At 39.6% G+C, this 15,173-nt stretch overlaps 1 protein-coding gene across 13 annotated transcripts in view; it reads right to left on the bottom strand.

The window, feature by feature from the left end:
• The window catches only part of RBFOX2 (RNA binding fox-1 homolog 2), a 431,053-nt gene that overhangs the window by 224,453 nt on the left and 191,427 nt on the right, over nt 1-15,173 (bottom strand). For 9 of the 13 annotated variants that reach the window (XM_073644115.1, XM_073644109.1, XM_073644116.1 and 6 more), the window contains 2 exons: nt 11,826-11,969; nt 11,637-11,690 (listed from right to left, as the gene is read on the bottom strand). In XM_073644115.1, coding sequence (XP_073500216.1) covers nt 11,637-11,690; nt 11,826-11,969 — 198 coding nt within the window. The remainder of the gene's footprint in view (nt 1-11,636; nt 11,691-11,825; nt 11,970-15,173) is intronic. The other 4 variants (XM_073644117.1, XM_073644111.1, XM_073644118.1 and 1 more) reach the window with 1 other exon arrangement.

Raw genomic sequence — 15,173 nt, 5'->3', positions numbered from 1 at the left:
GAATGAGCATGAGAAATGAAATCTCAGCTTTTGCCAATACTGTAAAAAGCAGCTTTTAATTAGCATAAAAAATGCAGCAAAAATGCAACCTGTTAACATAGACTAACAATCTACCAGTCTGGTTAATTTTCATATTTTGATAAATCCAACTTCTACGAACACTGGAATATCACGTGTTTTTGCCCCCTTACAGTTTTTTCATTGCCACCAAAAAAAATGCAATAAGCAGCAAATCAATACACGAAAAAATAATGAAATAAAAAGTACAGGTCTTGCACCAGGGTGACAAGTGAATTTCTGTTCATGAATTTCTGAAAAATTTGACAAAAAAAGGCTTAAAAAAAACCCTCAAGTTTGGAATCATTGTAATTGTACTTCAATTGTTGAATTATGATATCAGGTCACAATCACATACTAGAACACGTACTGGATTTAGCATATACGTCAATACACGTTCGATAGTTCAATGATGGCTAGCCATTTCAATAGTCAGGCTATTTGGGAAATAAACCAAAAAAAAAAAAAAAAAAAAAAAAAAAAGCACAGGTCACAAAACCATCCCCTGACTAAGGCACTTCCGAAATGCGCGTTGGGGCCGGTGTTAAACACACAGCACCACGGACCACCAGGTAGTGTAACTCATAGCATCTCCCTTAATATTTTCACGGTGGACATGCATACAGGGCAATCCATTTGGTTGCCATACCCTTGTTTACGGACGATCATGATTATTTGGCATTAATATCTGTCATGGCATTAATATCTGGCATGTGTGGCTAACCACAATGCATGATTCACCTTCCTCTATGATCCATACTATTTGCATATATATTAGGTGACCTCACTAGTACTTTGTTTTGTATTAAACATGCAGGTACACTGGATCATATACAGGTTAATAGCAAATGGAATGGATATTTGAATGATTTATATGGTATTTGCCACTTTTCAGTAATAAAATCCACGATCCAAGTATTGAAGGGTCTAAGTGTAACCCCTGTCTGGTAATAAAGGTTTTTAATCATAAATTGAGATCCTGATTTTGTTTGGTGACCTGTGCTTTTGGTTTTTCTTGCTTTTTTTTGTTTACACCATTACATACTATAGACAAAATCCAACAAAACGAATTGCTCCAGTCTCGCAATTTCACCGTACTTGCGTTTTTTTTACAGTTTTCCAATACATTGTATGATAGAAATAAATGGTCTCATTGAAAACGTCAACTAGCCCTCCTAAGAGGAAAAATAAAATTTAACAAAAAAACATCTAGACTTTAAGGGATTAAATGTTAGGGGCTTCAATACCCCACAGATATGTTCCCAAATCTTATATCATGCACAAGATGTGGGTACCAGTTTTTTCCCCACAGGAAACTTTCAGGCTAGGTTCACACGAGTGTATAAACATCTGTATGGTTAATCAGTACACAATCCATATGGCATCAGATTTTTACATCAGCAGTTATTAAAGCACCATTCCAGCGTTTTGCTTTTTTCCCCGCTAGAGTGGCACTTTAAATGTAAGCCACCTGCCCCCAGTCATATACTCACCCTCAGGCGGCTTCACTGTTTCGGCACCACGGCACCATCTTGTGGGCACAACTGAGTGGTTGGAAGCCAGAAGCTATGTCCCAAGCACTCAATTCAAGTCTATGAGAGTCATAACGAGGCTCTCAGACTTGTATTGTAAAGTAACATCTGTGCAGCTCCACGAGTCACTGGAACTGCGAGCAGGTCACCTTTTGCCGGAGACCGACGGGAGCAACGCTGGAAAACGATGAAGGCAGCGGCAGGTAAGTATCAGACAGGTGGGGCGGGGGGGTTACATTTTAAACATCCTGTGTTTAAAACATCGTTCTGATGTTGATCCAGAAAAGTAGGACGAGTGTCATGCGAGTACAATGCAAATTTTTCTCACACAGCATCCATATGACATGTGTATGCAATGTGTTTTTTTTTCTCTGCAACTATTATTGTACAATAATTTTACAGGACTATTTCCAGTGTTCTATGCTACAGAATGGTAATGTATCCGTAAAAACCTGATGGCATACAAATGGTCCACGTGCCATCGTTTTTTTGCTCACACCCATTGACTTGCATTGGCGAGGCTCGCAGCATGATGCAATGTTTTTCTCATTCAGATTACAGATGAGAAAAGAAAATCGCAGATGAGCACTAAATCCGTGAACAACAATAGTCCGAGTTTAATCCGATTTATCAGCTTGCACTCCTCAGCATATAAATCGGACGAGTATGAGCCCCTTAAAGCACCACTCCAGCGGTTCAATAATAATAAAAAAAAAAAAAAAAAAACGCGGTGGAGTGCCGCTTTAACACAACTGTATATTCTGTTGTGTAAAGGTTTAGGATTGCAATGTATTCGTAAAAATTGGATGCTATGCAGATAATTACTGTATTTTTCGGACTAAGATTCACCTAGGTTTTAGAGGAGGAAAATAGAAAAAAAATTAAAGAAAAAAATGTGGTCAAGATGCCATGTTATGTGGGAGGGGGTCTGCTGCTGACAACTTGTATTGGGGTAATGTCCCCCAATTCTGTTAATATCCTCCATTCTGGTATGTATGGCCCCTCCTTCCTGGTATAAATGGCCCTCATCCCCATTCAGACATGCATGGGCATGCGTGGCACCCCTTGATCCTGGTATGCATGGCACCCCTCAATTCCCCCATCCTGGAATGCATGGCACGCCCTCACACAGTGAAGTGCTGTGCAGGAATAGTCACTGCTCCAGACGCCGGGACTCTGTGCGTGGGGAGCAGTGACCATTCACTCTCTTCAACAGCGCGCACGAGTAGCCGCAGCGCGGCTCCTGCTGCTGCTCTGTGGTCAGTGTGCCCGCTATTAAAGACCATGAATATTAACTACAACCCATGGGAGTGGGTTGTAGCGAATATTCATGCGCTTTAATAGCGTGAACACAGACCGCAGGCTGCAGTAGGAGCCGCGCTGCAGGTACAGTGTGCCAGCTATTAATGAAAATAAATATTCCCTGCTCCCCACGCCCATGGGCGTGGGGAGCAGGGAATATTCATTTTCTTTAGCAGCAGGCACAGCGTACGCTGCAGCAGGTGGCAGCTGCCTCCTGTGTCCTGCTCATCCCCCGCTGCAGCTCCCCCATCACCCGCAGAGCATATGTTCGGACTATAAGACGCTCCACCCACTTTACTGAAATTTTGGAGGAAAAAAGTGCCTCTTATAGTCCGAAAAATACGGTACTTACAAAAAATCTGGTCGTTTATGAGAAGTTAACAAAAAGAAATACCCTTTAAAAATTCACTTTTATTATTTAAAAATGTATACTTTAAAACACAAAATAGCCTCAATGTTACTGGCTAATATACCCTGCAGGGATTGTCCAAACTACACTGATCTCTATACGTTTTGTCTGGTCAAGTGACTATCTAGATGTGACCTAGGTGTTTATATATTTATTTGAATATCGGTTTAAAGCATACATTTGGTCAAATTAGGGATTAATAGGACTGAATAGGGCCAACCAACAGGGAGGGGGGGCGGCACTTGTGCATATCTTAGGGTGCCAACCCCGCGGCCAGGAGGGGCCTTCACTGCAGGGACAAATAGGGAGAGTGTTTCATCACTTGTTTCCTCCCTTTGGGCACTAATGATTTATTTGTTTTATTGGCCCAGAAAGCCGTAAGCCACAAGCCACAGCCAATCCTTGGGGGGCACCAAAAGTATATTTTTATTTAACATTCTATTTTTGATGTTTATGCCAAAATAAACCATATATAGTGGGTGATTTATATGAATACATGGAATTTGCTCAGCCCTGGATCTATGTTTGACTTACATTCTGGCCGACTGACTCCGGTAATTTAAAACTACTATTGGATCTGGTTCTATTTTGGTTTGACTGGGTACTCATTGATTTCACATTAGATCAGTGATTAATAAGGACCAATGAGGGTGAGTCAACGTTGAGCGGGTCCGCCATTTGCGTTCATCAGCAGGGTGCCAACCTCTGCTGCCAGGTAGTCATTTTCCTCTAGGGGCATTTTAGGGAAAGGCAGAAACACTATACACCTACTGTGTCATTGATGTGGGGCATTCGGTGAAAGATATTTTTTTTGTGGCTGATGAATTACCTCCATATTGAGGCCATTTTGTCTTTAAAAATTAAACTTAATTTAAAATGTATACTTTTAAAAGGGTATTTATTTTTGTATACAGATAGTTAAGATTTTTTTGTGGACATCCATAGACAAGCCTCACCTGACATAAGGAAGAAACTAGTATATGCTTTGTTTTTGTTTTTTAATGTGCAGATTCCATGAAAATAACATAGGAACAGCCAAACTGAATAACCTTGGGATGAGTGCTGTACATGTGCTGTTTTACTTATGGACCGGACGCTGCCAAAAAAAGACTATTTTCCCAAAACTCACATGACTATTTTAGGTCAAAGTAAAGAATTGTTATTTTACCCAATGGTTTCATGGCACCAAATCCATATTCAGATCTAAAAGGTTTTCATATTGCCATCCATAAGGTGTTTAGTTTACACTATGGAGGATGAGAATGAATGATATTTGTTTGAGGGGCTATTCTGAACCAGATTTGTATCTCTCAAAATAAGATCAAGCGAGAGTATGCCACAGATTCCCAAGACAGCAAGAAGTTTTTTCATGGACTGTTCCTTGATCAGAGACCTGAAGAGGGATGAATGGCTCATTCATTTTCAGCTTAAGGTGAAGCCTGTGTTTAATGTTTTATTTAGATGGTAGATGCACACCTTGCATTCAAGTGATCAGGACAACATATACTTTCACAGTTCATAACTCTAAGAATTCATTAGTTTTTGATTAGTCACCACCTTGAGTTGAAGTTTGATTCCATTAGCACCATTTTTTTTTTTTTTTTTTTTGAAATTTCAATGACCTGGTTCTTCCCCTCAACCCTGGCAGTGGTGCTTAAACTCTAATCTTTAATCAAGTTGGCAGTGTGGCAAATATAAAATATAAATCCACAACCAAGTTAGTTTTACATCACAAAAAAGATGGTAGCTTTAAATGACAGCATGACAATATGTTAAAGCTAATGTTAAAAACACATTGCATAAGCAGGTTCTACGGATGTCATATGGATGCTACTTGATAAGAATTGCATTATACTCGCATGACACGCGTCCTACTTTTCAGGAACATTGGAGCGATTTTATTTACACTGATGCATTCGAGCCCTTATAATCACACCCAGCCCTGCAGTGAGATCAGGAGAGCAGAGAGCGGCCGTTCTACATCTCACACTGGTAACCATTACACATCACACTAGTAACTCCCCTTCATGTAAAACAAGCTCTGGAGGCAGCAGTATCTTCCAGGCAGCATCCTCCCCTGAGCCTGGAAGAGGTCATTTATAAAAAGTGATGAGAGGATTCATCAACAAGGCATCCGATAGACATACAGGGATGACTTCAGTAGTATTACCTATATTAACCCCTTTGCGACGTGGTCAGTATTAGTACGCACCACATCTGCACCCTCTGTTCAGCGCGGGCTCTGGCGCTGAGCCCACACTGAACCGGGCACATGTCAGCTGATTTATACAGCTGACATGTGCCCGCAACAGCCACGGGTGGAATCGCGATCCACCTGCAGCTGTTAACTAGTTAAATGCCGTTGTCAATCTCCGACAGCGGCATTTAACAGCGACGCCAGAAGCGCGTCACTTACCCCGTCCATCAGTGACCCCGGGTCACCGATGCGTGGGCATGACAACCCGGGATCTGTAGCAGACCCCTGTGATTGTCAAGTAAAGATTGCTATGAGCGCCACCTAGTGGTCAGCACTCATAGCACAGGAGCATTTCTACTACATAGAGGCGATCTGCTCATCGCCTTTATGTAGCAGAGGCAATCAGGTAATTGCTGCTTCTAGTCTCCTATGGAGACTATAGAAGAAAGCAAAAAGTGTAAAAAAAAAATGCATTTAAAAAAAAATATATATAAAAAGTTTAAAATCACCACCCTTTTGCCCCATTGAAAATAATAAACCCCATATAGACATATTTGGTATCGACGAGTTAAGAATCGCCCGATCTATCAATATAAAAAAAGAATTAATCCGATCAGTAAACGGCGTAACGAGAAAAAAATTCCAAACACCAGAATTATGTTTTTTTGGTCGCCGCAACATTGCAATAAAATGCAATAACGGGCGATCAAAACATCGGATCTACCCCAAAATGGTATCAATAAAAACGTCAGCCCGGCGCGCAAAAAATAAGCCCTCACCCGGCCCCAGATCCTGGAAAATAGCGCTTTTTTTTAAGCAAACTTTGTAAAAAAAAAAAAATAAAAAAATTCGCAACTTAAATAAAAAAGAAACTATACATGTTTGGTATCTAAGAACTTGTAATAACCTGGACAATAATAATGGCAGGTCAGTTTAAGCATTCAGTGAACGTGGTGTAAAAAAAAAAAAACAAACAAACACTGGAATTTCATTTTTCAGTACACGATATGGTAAAACCAGTGATTGCATTTAAAACTACAACCTGTCATGCAAAAAATAAGCCCTCACATATTGAACAAAAAATAAAGTTCTGGCTCTGGAAAGAAGGAGCAAAAACCGAAAACTCAAAAACAGAAAATGCTCCGGTCATGAAGGGGTTAAGCGTTTAGATAGGTCAAATGTGGTGACAGTCCGTTTAACCCCTTGATGACCACAGATACGCCTTTTCACGGCGGTCGTTAAGGGTACTTATTCCTCAGCGCAGACGTTTCACGGCATTGAAGAGCGTAGCGCTGACCGGCGGCAATTCCCGTGGGCGTCAGCTGTATGCGACAGCTGACACCCTGTAGTATCAGCCGGTTTTGAAGCCAATCAGGGCCGATTAACCCCTTAAATTACCGCCATAAATCGTGACAGCGGTATTAAGCAGCAACAAGGGTCTCACAAGACCCCCTTAGTAACCATCAGACCCACGCGACGAGAATCATAGGTCTCAATGGCTACCATGGCCCCCTTATGTTGATACGGTTGCCTGTGAGATCTAGCTATAAGCTGCATCTCACGGTCACAGTCAGTGACAGTCTCATACACTGCAGTACACGCGTACCACAGTGTATGAGATTAGTGATCAAAGTAAAAATTATACCTGTCCCACAGTGGGACTAAGTGAAAAAATAAAAAAACAAGCAAATCAGCAGTGGCACTACACAAAATTGTGTAATGGTGATAAAACTAAAGTAAAAATTAAAAAAAAAAAAAAAAGTACACAAACCTTAATTTTTCAGACCATAAGACACTTTTTTCCCCCTAAATTTGGGAGGAAAACGGGGGGTGCGTCTAATGCTCCCAACATAGCTTATCGGATAGTTGCGGTGGAGCAAGATCGCAGGCGCTCCGTTCCCTCCTTCAGGAACCTGGCGGCGGCAGCAGAGGAGGAGATATGCTGCGGGGCTGGTGTCTGGCTGTCAGCGGTTAGGCAGAGGGGCATGCGCTGCTTTCCAGTGGCCACAGCCATCTTCCTGAAGCCGTGATCTACAGGAAAATGGCCACCCGAGCTCCCAGTCTGTGCATGCAGGGTCCGCAGCATTCCTCCACTTCCACCAGCTTCCTGAAGGACCCTGCCTCCTGTAAACCCCGCTCCACCACCCCCAGGTAAGATACCGTACCTATTCAGACTATAAGACGGACCCCCATCTTATTAAATATAATATATATATATATATATATATATATATATATATATATATATATATATATATATATATATATATATATATATATATATATATATATATATATATATATATATATATATATATATATATATATATATATATATATATATATCTATTCCATCTATTCAGTAGGACTATCAGCTGTGTATCCACCAGACTTCTGCACAACACAACTGATGGTCCCAACCCCATTTATAAGGCAAGAAATCCCACTTATTAAACCTGACAGGGCACACCTGTGAAGTGAAAACCATTTCCGGTGACTACCTCTTGAAGCTCATCAAGAGAATGCCAAGAGTGTGCAAAGCAGTCATCAAAGCAAAAGGTGGCTACTTTGAAGAACCTAGAATATAAGACATATTTTCAGTTGTTTCACACTTTTTTGTTAAGTATATAAATTCCACATGTGTTAATTCATAGTTTTGATGCCTTCAGTGTGAATGTACAATTTTCATAGTCATGAAAATACAGAAAAATCTTTAAATGAGAAGGTGTGTCCAAACTTTTGGTCTGTACTGTATACACACACATACATACACAGTACCACTCCTATCCTGTATACATACACACTGCACAGTACCACTTTTGTCCAGTATACTAGGTGTAATTCTCAGTGTCTGTATTATTCTGTGTATATACACACACACACACACACACACACACACACACACACACACACACACACACACGTACCACTTCTATCCTGTATATACACATCGCACAGCTAACCTACAACAAAAACTTGGAGCTCTACACTCAATAAAATTTATACACTTTATTCAAAATACAAATACAATTAAGGTACTAAACGTACAGAGGTGAAATCAAAGATGAATCAATGCAGTTCCTAGGTTTATGCAGCACTATTAGCCACCTACACACATTAATCTGCCGGAAAAATGAGTAACTATATTTGTAACAAAGTCAAAGTTTCAGTGGTAAGATAGGCTGACCCAATAAAGTCCAGCTCACACAGAGCCACAGGCTATAAACATATACAGGCAGGAAGCTCATTATGCACAGTGCTAGTAACAGCCCACTGCCACTACATCAAAAAGGTCACTATTAAGTGGATGGTGACAGCTTGCCCATAGTGAGATTCGGCTGCAGAGACCTGAGGAAAGAACCTTGAACACACTGCACAGTAACACTTCTGTCCTGTATACTGGGTGTAATTCTCAGCGTCTGTATTATTCTGTACACACACCTGTCCTGTATACTGGGTGTAACATACATACACCATGTAAATGGAGCTGGGGTCGACCATACACACTGTCACACCATTCACATGTGGCTCTTCCAATAATTCCTTTAAGAGTGGTGAGAAGTATGACAACGTAAAAGCAAAATTCACTGATCGGGGCTGATGAGTGTTCTAGTATGTGGGCTGGTGGGGTGTGCGCACCAGGGCTGCTTTTTGGTTCCAGTCCAGCCCTGCTGGCTATGATGATATATCAGTACTATTCTAAGCTATGATCAGTCTGTATTTTTTTAGATTGAATTTAGGTCACAAGTTTACTTCTTCTTTTATTGTCTGTCAATAGGTAGAGAATGCATTTGATTTATTTTTTATAAAGTAAAAAAAACTAGCTATATAAATTTTGCCTAGTTGTTCTTGCATTACAGCATGCCGCACAGAGCAGAGTGCATTGCACAACATGACAGGTTTGCTTTAAATAGAAGCAAAATAAAGACGACATTCCGTTTAGTTACAGATCTCAATCCATTACCTTTCCCTGAATGTCTTGGCAGATGTTGATGTTAAAGCACATGTGTAACATCTTACAATATAGGTAAAAAAAGGGGTTGTGCAACAAAAAAAAAAAGTTATGCAACTCAAGTTTGTCTAGATATTGTAAACTCTTGTTCTTGCGCTCCCTGCTACTTGATTCACTTAGAAACCCCACTAAATCTGTTCAGTGCTGTGGAGGAAGGGGGTGGTCAGAGTCTTCTCCGGTGGCTTAAATTCTCTTGTACACAGGTGGTAGATGGTTTTGCATGTATTACTTGTTGGTAATTAACCCAAAACACCATTTCATTGTCAGAATGAATTCAGCTTAAATTTATGACTTGGAATCAGACTGATGGAGAAAAAAATAAAAAAAAAAAATAAAAAAAAAAAAAAAAAGAAGGAGGTGGGGTAGAAATGGATTAGAGGAGGCATATATTATCCCTGTCTGGAAAAAAAAAAAAAATTTACCATGAAACTGTAAATGTTAATTTATAACCAAGACGGATTTTCTGCTTCCTATGGACTGTTCAGAATACAAAATGTTATCAAAAAAACAAAACAAAAATATTAAAAAACAAATCACTTATGTATTTTCATTTCAAAAGATTTCGCAAACGAAATTTTACTTTGACAAGAGGGAGTAAAAGAATTTGTAATAGCTGGTATTAAAATCAAGCCTAGTAATGCCAATACAGTGGTGGTCTGTATTTTAGTGAAAACGCTGAGAAGGTTAAATTATAACAATTTGAAAACAAAGAGTTGGCCAATTGCATCCTGGAATGGAAGACATAATTACCTGTACAGATGATTACTATAAAAGAACAAATATGTAACCACAAATTAGCACATTTATGTTGCATTTGTTAAAATAAACTCTGCAATATATTAAAAATTTACATCAGGCAGCTTGCGATATCTTTTGAAACTGTCCATTTGTAACCACGAATTCCAGATTCAGTAAAATAATCCCATCAAATCAACATAACATTTGTTCAATTGACATGTTGCATGCGTTTCTTCCTTGCTGTAGACTAGTTTTACTTTTTTTATAGTAGTTATTAGCAATTTTGCAAAGAAAATTATTCCCACACTTGTTTTATTGTTTAATGGTTAACAGTTGGTATTTAGTTCTGAACTACACTGACATGCAAGTACATTATACTAGTTTAGGAGATAAAGCGAGATGTTCTCGTAGTCACTGAGCAGTTCTCAAATATAGAAAACATGAAGCTTCCCTGCATATAGGCTTTTTACCAAGCTGACAAGGTGGTCATTAGAAGCCGTTTAAAATGGGCTTTCCAGTTACATTTTGTTATGCTGTATACCGGTTTGGATATATTAATCGCCTCCTCATTGCAGCTCCAAAATACTCTTTACAACTACTGTACAGTGTGCATGGCCACCACAGCCAACTACTGCGCTCAGCAGATGAGTCCGTCAACGCTGCACCTGGCTGTAAAGGCTGAATGCAGGAGCACAGGCATTGTTACAGCAGTGACTGCCAATTATAGCCAGTTTAGTCATTTGTAAACTTCATAGAATAAAACACTTTAATTCAATGAAAATCCCTTAAAATATAGATATTCTATCTCATTAGGGCAGAACAGGGTAGCAGGGTGTGAGGTGTTTTATGGCATTCTCAAAAAGGTCTTTTCTACATAACGCCCATTATACTTTGAATGTATGCAAGATGGGGGTCACTAGTTTGTGCATAAGCCATTGTATAGGCAGAGGTTATTCTGCCTATGGAACATTCGGATATTTCAGCTGCAGATTATACTGCCACGTATTAGATTTGTTCTCCTGCCACAATTCCAACAGGAAAGGGAACAACAGTCTGAACTTAAACGTATTAAACTAAACCAGATGTGGAAAGATCTAGATTAAGTTACACGTGTTTAAACAGATGTAGCTTTCATAATATTCAGCATTTTTTCCTTACTTCATTATTTTGCCTGCGGTTCATTTAAATTCATAAAGAGAGAATAAATTGGAGTAAGACTAGAATATTGGCTTTGAGGAAATTGCTGAAATATAATTGTTTTAATGCTTTTTTTTTTTTTTTTTTCAAATATTTTAAAATCAATAAGTGGGCTTTATATTTACCGTGAAATAAATTTTGCACAAAATGTTATGAAGCTTATATCAAAGTAAAAAATTAGCTTTAACTTACCTTTGAGCCTCTTTCGTTAAAAATTATTTCTACATCAAGAATTTTTCCAAATTGCTGCAGAAAAAAAAATTTCACTTAAAAACATTACAATTTTAAGTACAGGGTTTACATTTATTTTTTCTTCACCAATGGAATGCAATGGTCCCAAAATCTATAACCTTATTAAGCAGAATTATACCGATTACTTACTCCAAACATTTGCCGTAGATCAGGGTCTCGAAACCGAAATGGTATGTTGGAGACATGAAGTCGCTTAGGCGTTGCTTTTGTTTCAGCGCTGTCATTGTTTTGCGGTTGCGGCTGTTGCCCTTCTGGCTGAGCTCCTTCTGTCTGCTAGCATTAAATGAAAAAAGGCATACACTAAGAGCTAACCCATTGGCAAACAATCACACTTACAGCTGAAGACTGCATCAAAATTCTACAGTTTGAAACAGTTAAGGTTACAGAAAAACACATCGGAACATATTGGCAAAAATTGTGTATCCAAGTTTATATTGCTTGTGCTGTTCAAACATTAATGTAAGAATAGAAATGAAAGGATGGAAAGCCTCTAGAATATTGCATCAAGCCATTCAGGATTTAGATTCCAGAGATCCCCCTTATCAGAGCGTGATCAAGTGTGTTTTATAGTCTAGTACCATATCCTAGCAATGTTTAAGGGCCTCAGATTTACATATTTGTTACTTTTGTAACACGCCTTTTTCAAAGTAGGGAAGCCCATAGGGAGTGAGAGCCACGTGTAGAGCATGCAGTGTTTTATGCAGCCACACTGAGGTGACAGGTCTTTAGCCAGTCAAAACAAAGTTTTCACCCGTTCATGTCACCTTAGATTTTTCGTACAAAAGATTTTAAGAGCATTAAAAGTTTTCTTGTTTGATTATTGACCTTTAGCACATGTGGAATCTCATCTTTATGCAATTTTCTGGGGGCCACATTTCAGAGAAGGAAAAAAAAAAAGTTAACTTTGTATTTCACATTTTTAGACTGTTAAAACAAATTTTACATTTTCATTAAGCAACAATTGTTAACATTAGTAGACATAGATAAGCTCAGGAGTTGGAATGGGAGGCTGAAATTCTACCAGACACCTAATGGTGACATGATTGCTATATTGGGAAGAGGTGGTAATGTAATTATGCCATCTCTATGGGGATTCTGACAGATGTATTCCTGCTCCTGCACAAGGTCACTGCAGCTGCTCATTATTCCATGACGTTTTATAATGTCATCAGACTTCTATGCGGACCAGCCAAATGTTTTAAGTCCTTGCATGGTCTGCAAACAATTAATCACCCAAAAGGGAGAAGGGGTAATTCAGGTTCATTTACACTTCATGTTGATTTTAGGGTGCAGGGGGGGGGGGGGATGCCAATCTTTCAGGATTTACGGGATATGCAGTTTTGATGCGGTTTAAAAAATTTCAAGTACAAGCAAAACTTCCAGATAGAGATTGAAATATATAAGTATATTACATCTCATCTGTGAGTTTCTATTTTGCAACTAGAGAGACACAGAAATAATCTCTAGAGCGTGAACCTGCATGTCAAATTGTATCTCTAAACAGGACCGACTGGGAACATGCATTATACACACATTGCCCCAGCCAACCTCTCTACATGCTCGCTCACTTTTTTCCTTGTGCACATGGAGGTCATGTCACTTGAACACTGGGGAACCCAAGACTGGCATCGCAGGTACAGTGATAGCCCATGAGTCAAGTATGAAGGGTTTTTGGTTTTATGATGGGCAGTACAGCCATTAAGAGGTTATCTAGTACTGGACACCCCTCAGCACAATTCTGATGACAGGTTCACTTTAAGTAAACTACTTACACTGTCTGGTGGGCGCCGTTACATGATTAAAATGATACCTGGATTAATGAAATTTGTCCTGTGGTTGTTTAATCGTTATTTGCAGTTTGGAGAGAATTCTATTCTCGTGCACCGGGGCGGCCTGAGGGCGGGCTTTATGCGGTGCGCTGTTGTCATATTAGAGATTGTGGCATAAATGAAAGGTCACTGATCTGCCTCCTACAAAAAAAAAAAAAAAAAAAAAAAAAAACTTACCTCCAACAAAATGGCACCAACACATGCGCAGTAGCATCCACCGCTTGCTGATAGATGCTACTGTGCACGCGCTGCGGCCATTTTGCTGGAGCCAAATTTTTTTTTTTTTTTTTTTGCTCCAACTAAAATAGATGCAACTGTGCAGGTGCCGCACACATCAGCAAGCAATAGCTGAGACTGCACAGGCGCCATTTTGCTGGAGGTAAAAAGTGACCTGTCATTTAAGCCACAATGAAGATGATAATGCCAGAGCACCAAAGAAAGCCCCGCTCACAGGCCGCCCTGGAGCACGAGAACCTAATCATCTCTAAACTGCAAATCAACATTAAACAAGAACAACAGGACGGATTTAATCAACCCAGGTATCATTTTAATCAATGTAACTGCACCAACCTGATACTGCATGTAGTTTACTCACAATTTTGAAGACAGGTTTGCTTTAAAAAGGCAATTTGACACCTGAATTAAAAAAAACAAACATAATGCTATTAAAGAGAACCTGTCACTAGCTTTTCCCAATATACACTAAAGCCACATTTAATGCCTCTTTTACAGCAGTCTAGCAACCTGTATACTAGCCTCAACCCCTCTGCATATCCCAAAAATACCTTGTATAATCCCCCCCCCTCCTCTCACCGTAGGAAGTCATTCACATGAAACAGGGAAGGCTAGAGGGGGACGAGCAATTACAGCAACTCCCATCGGGCTGGACAGCGTTGTATTGAGGAGAAAAGGCAGGGGGGGTTTATAAAAGATAATATAGGATATGAGGGTTTGCCGTGTTTTTTTCTCTGTCCTTCTGTCTTTATGCATGTACATAAAGTTCCGTGGGAAAAAAAAAAAAAGAACGACATTCTATTTTGCCATCAAAAACGCTGAAAAAAAATAAATAAATTTGACCTGTGTTTTTGGCGTGTTTTTTTCAGCACCCATTACTTCCTATTGGTGAAAAAACGCTGAAAGAAGTGACATGCTCAGTTTTCCAAAAACCCAACCAAGGCACAAAATACACAGAAAAAAAAAAACACACACACACACACACACACACACACACACACACACACACACACACACACGATGAGTGAACAGAGAATTCTGGTTTCTCAGACTTTGGTAGTACTGCAAAACTTAGCTGAAAATTTGCATGAAAACCGGCAGCAAAATATGCTGAAAAATCCAATGCGTGTGAACATAGCCTAAAAAGGTGTCCAGGACTTTTTTTTTTTTTTAATTTACACTGAGCCTAAAAAGTAACAGGCAGGTAGTTGCTAACAGACGCAACTATCTACCTGTTCTACATGGCACCGGCTCAGTGTTCAGCAACTGCTCCTGCCAGCGATTCAGCTGCTCCACATAAACAGAGCAGCTCTTCTTCTGGGCTGCTCTGACAATGCTGATAGTCAGCCAAGGAGCAGTCACACCATCAACACAGAGGAGTGGAAGGGAAGCCGCTGCTCTGTCAACATGTCAG

The sequence above is a fragment of the Phyllobates terribilis genome, unplaced genomic scaffold, assembly GCF_046119375.1.
Source record: "Phyllobates terribilis strain yellow unplaced genomic scaffold, ASM4611937v1 Scaffold_8__6_contigs__length_399053987, whole genome shotgun sequence".
NCBI classification, from domain to species: Eukaryota; Metazoa; Chordata; class Amphibia; order Anura; family Dendrobatidae; genus Phyllobates; species Phyllobates terribilis.
The sequence above is the reverse complement of the archived record's forward strand: the minus strand, read 5'-3'. Positions and strand labels throughout refer to the sequence as shown.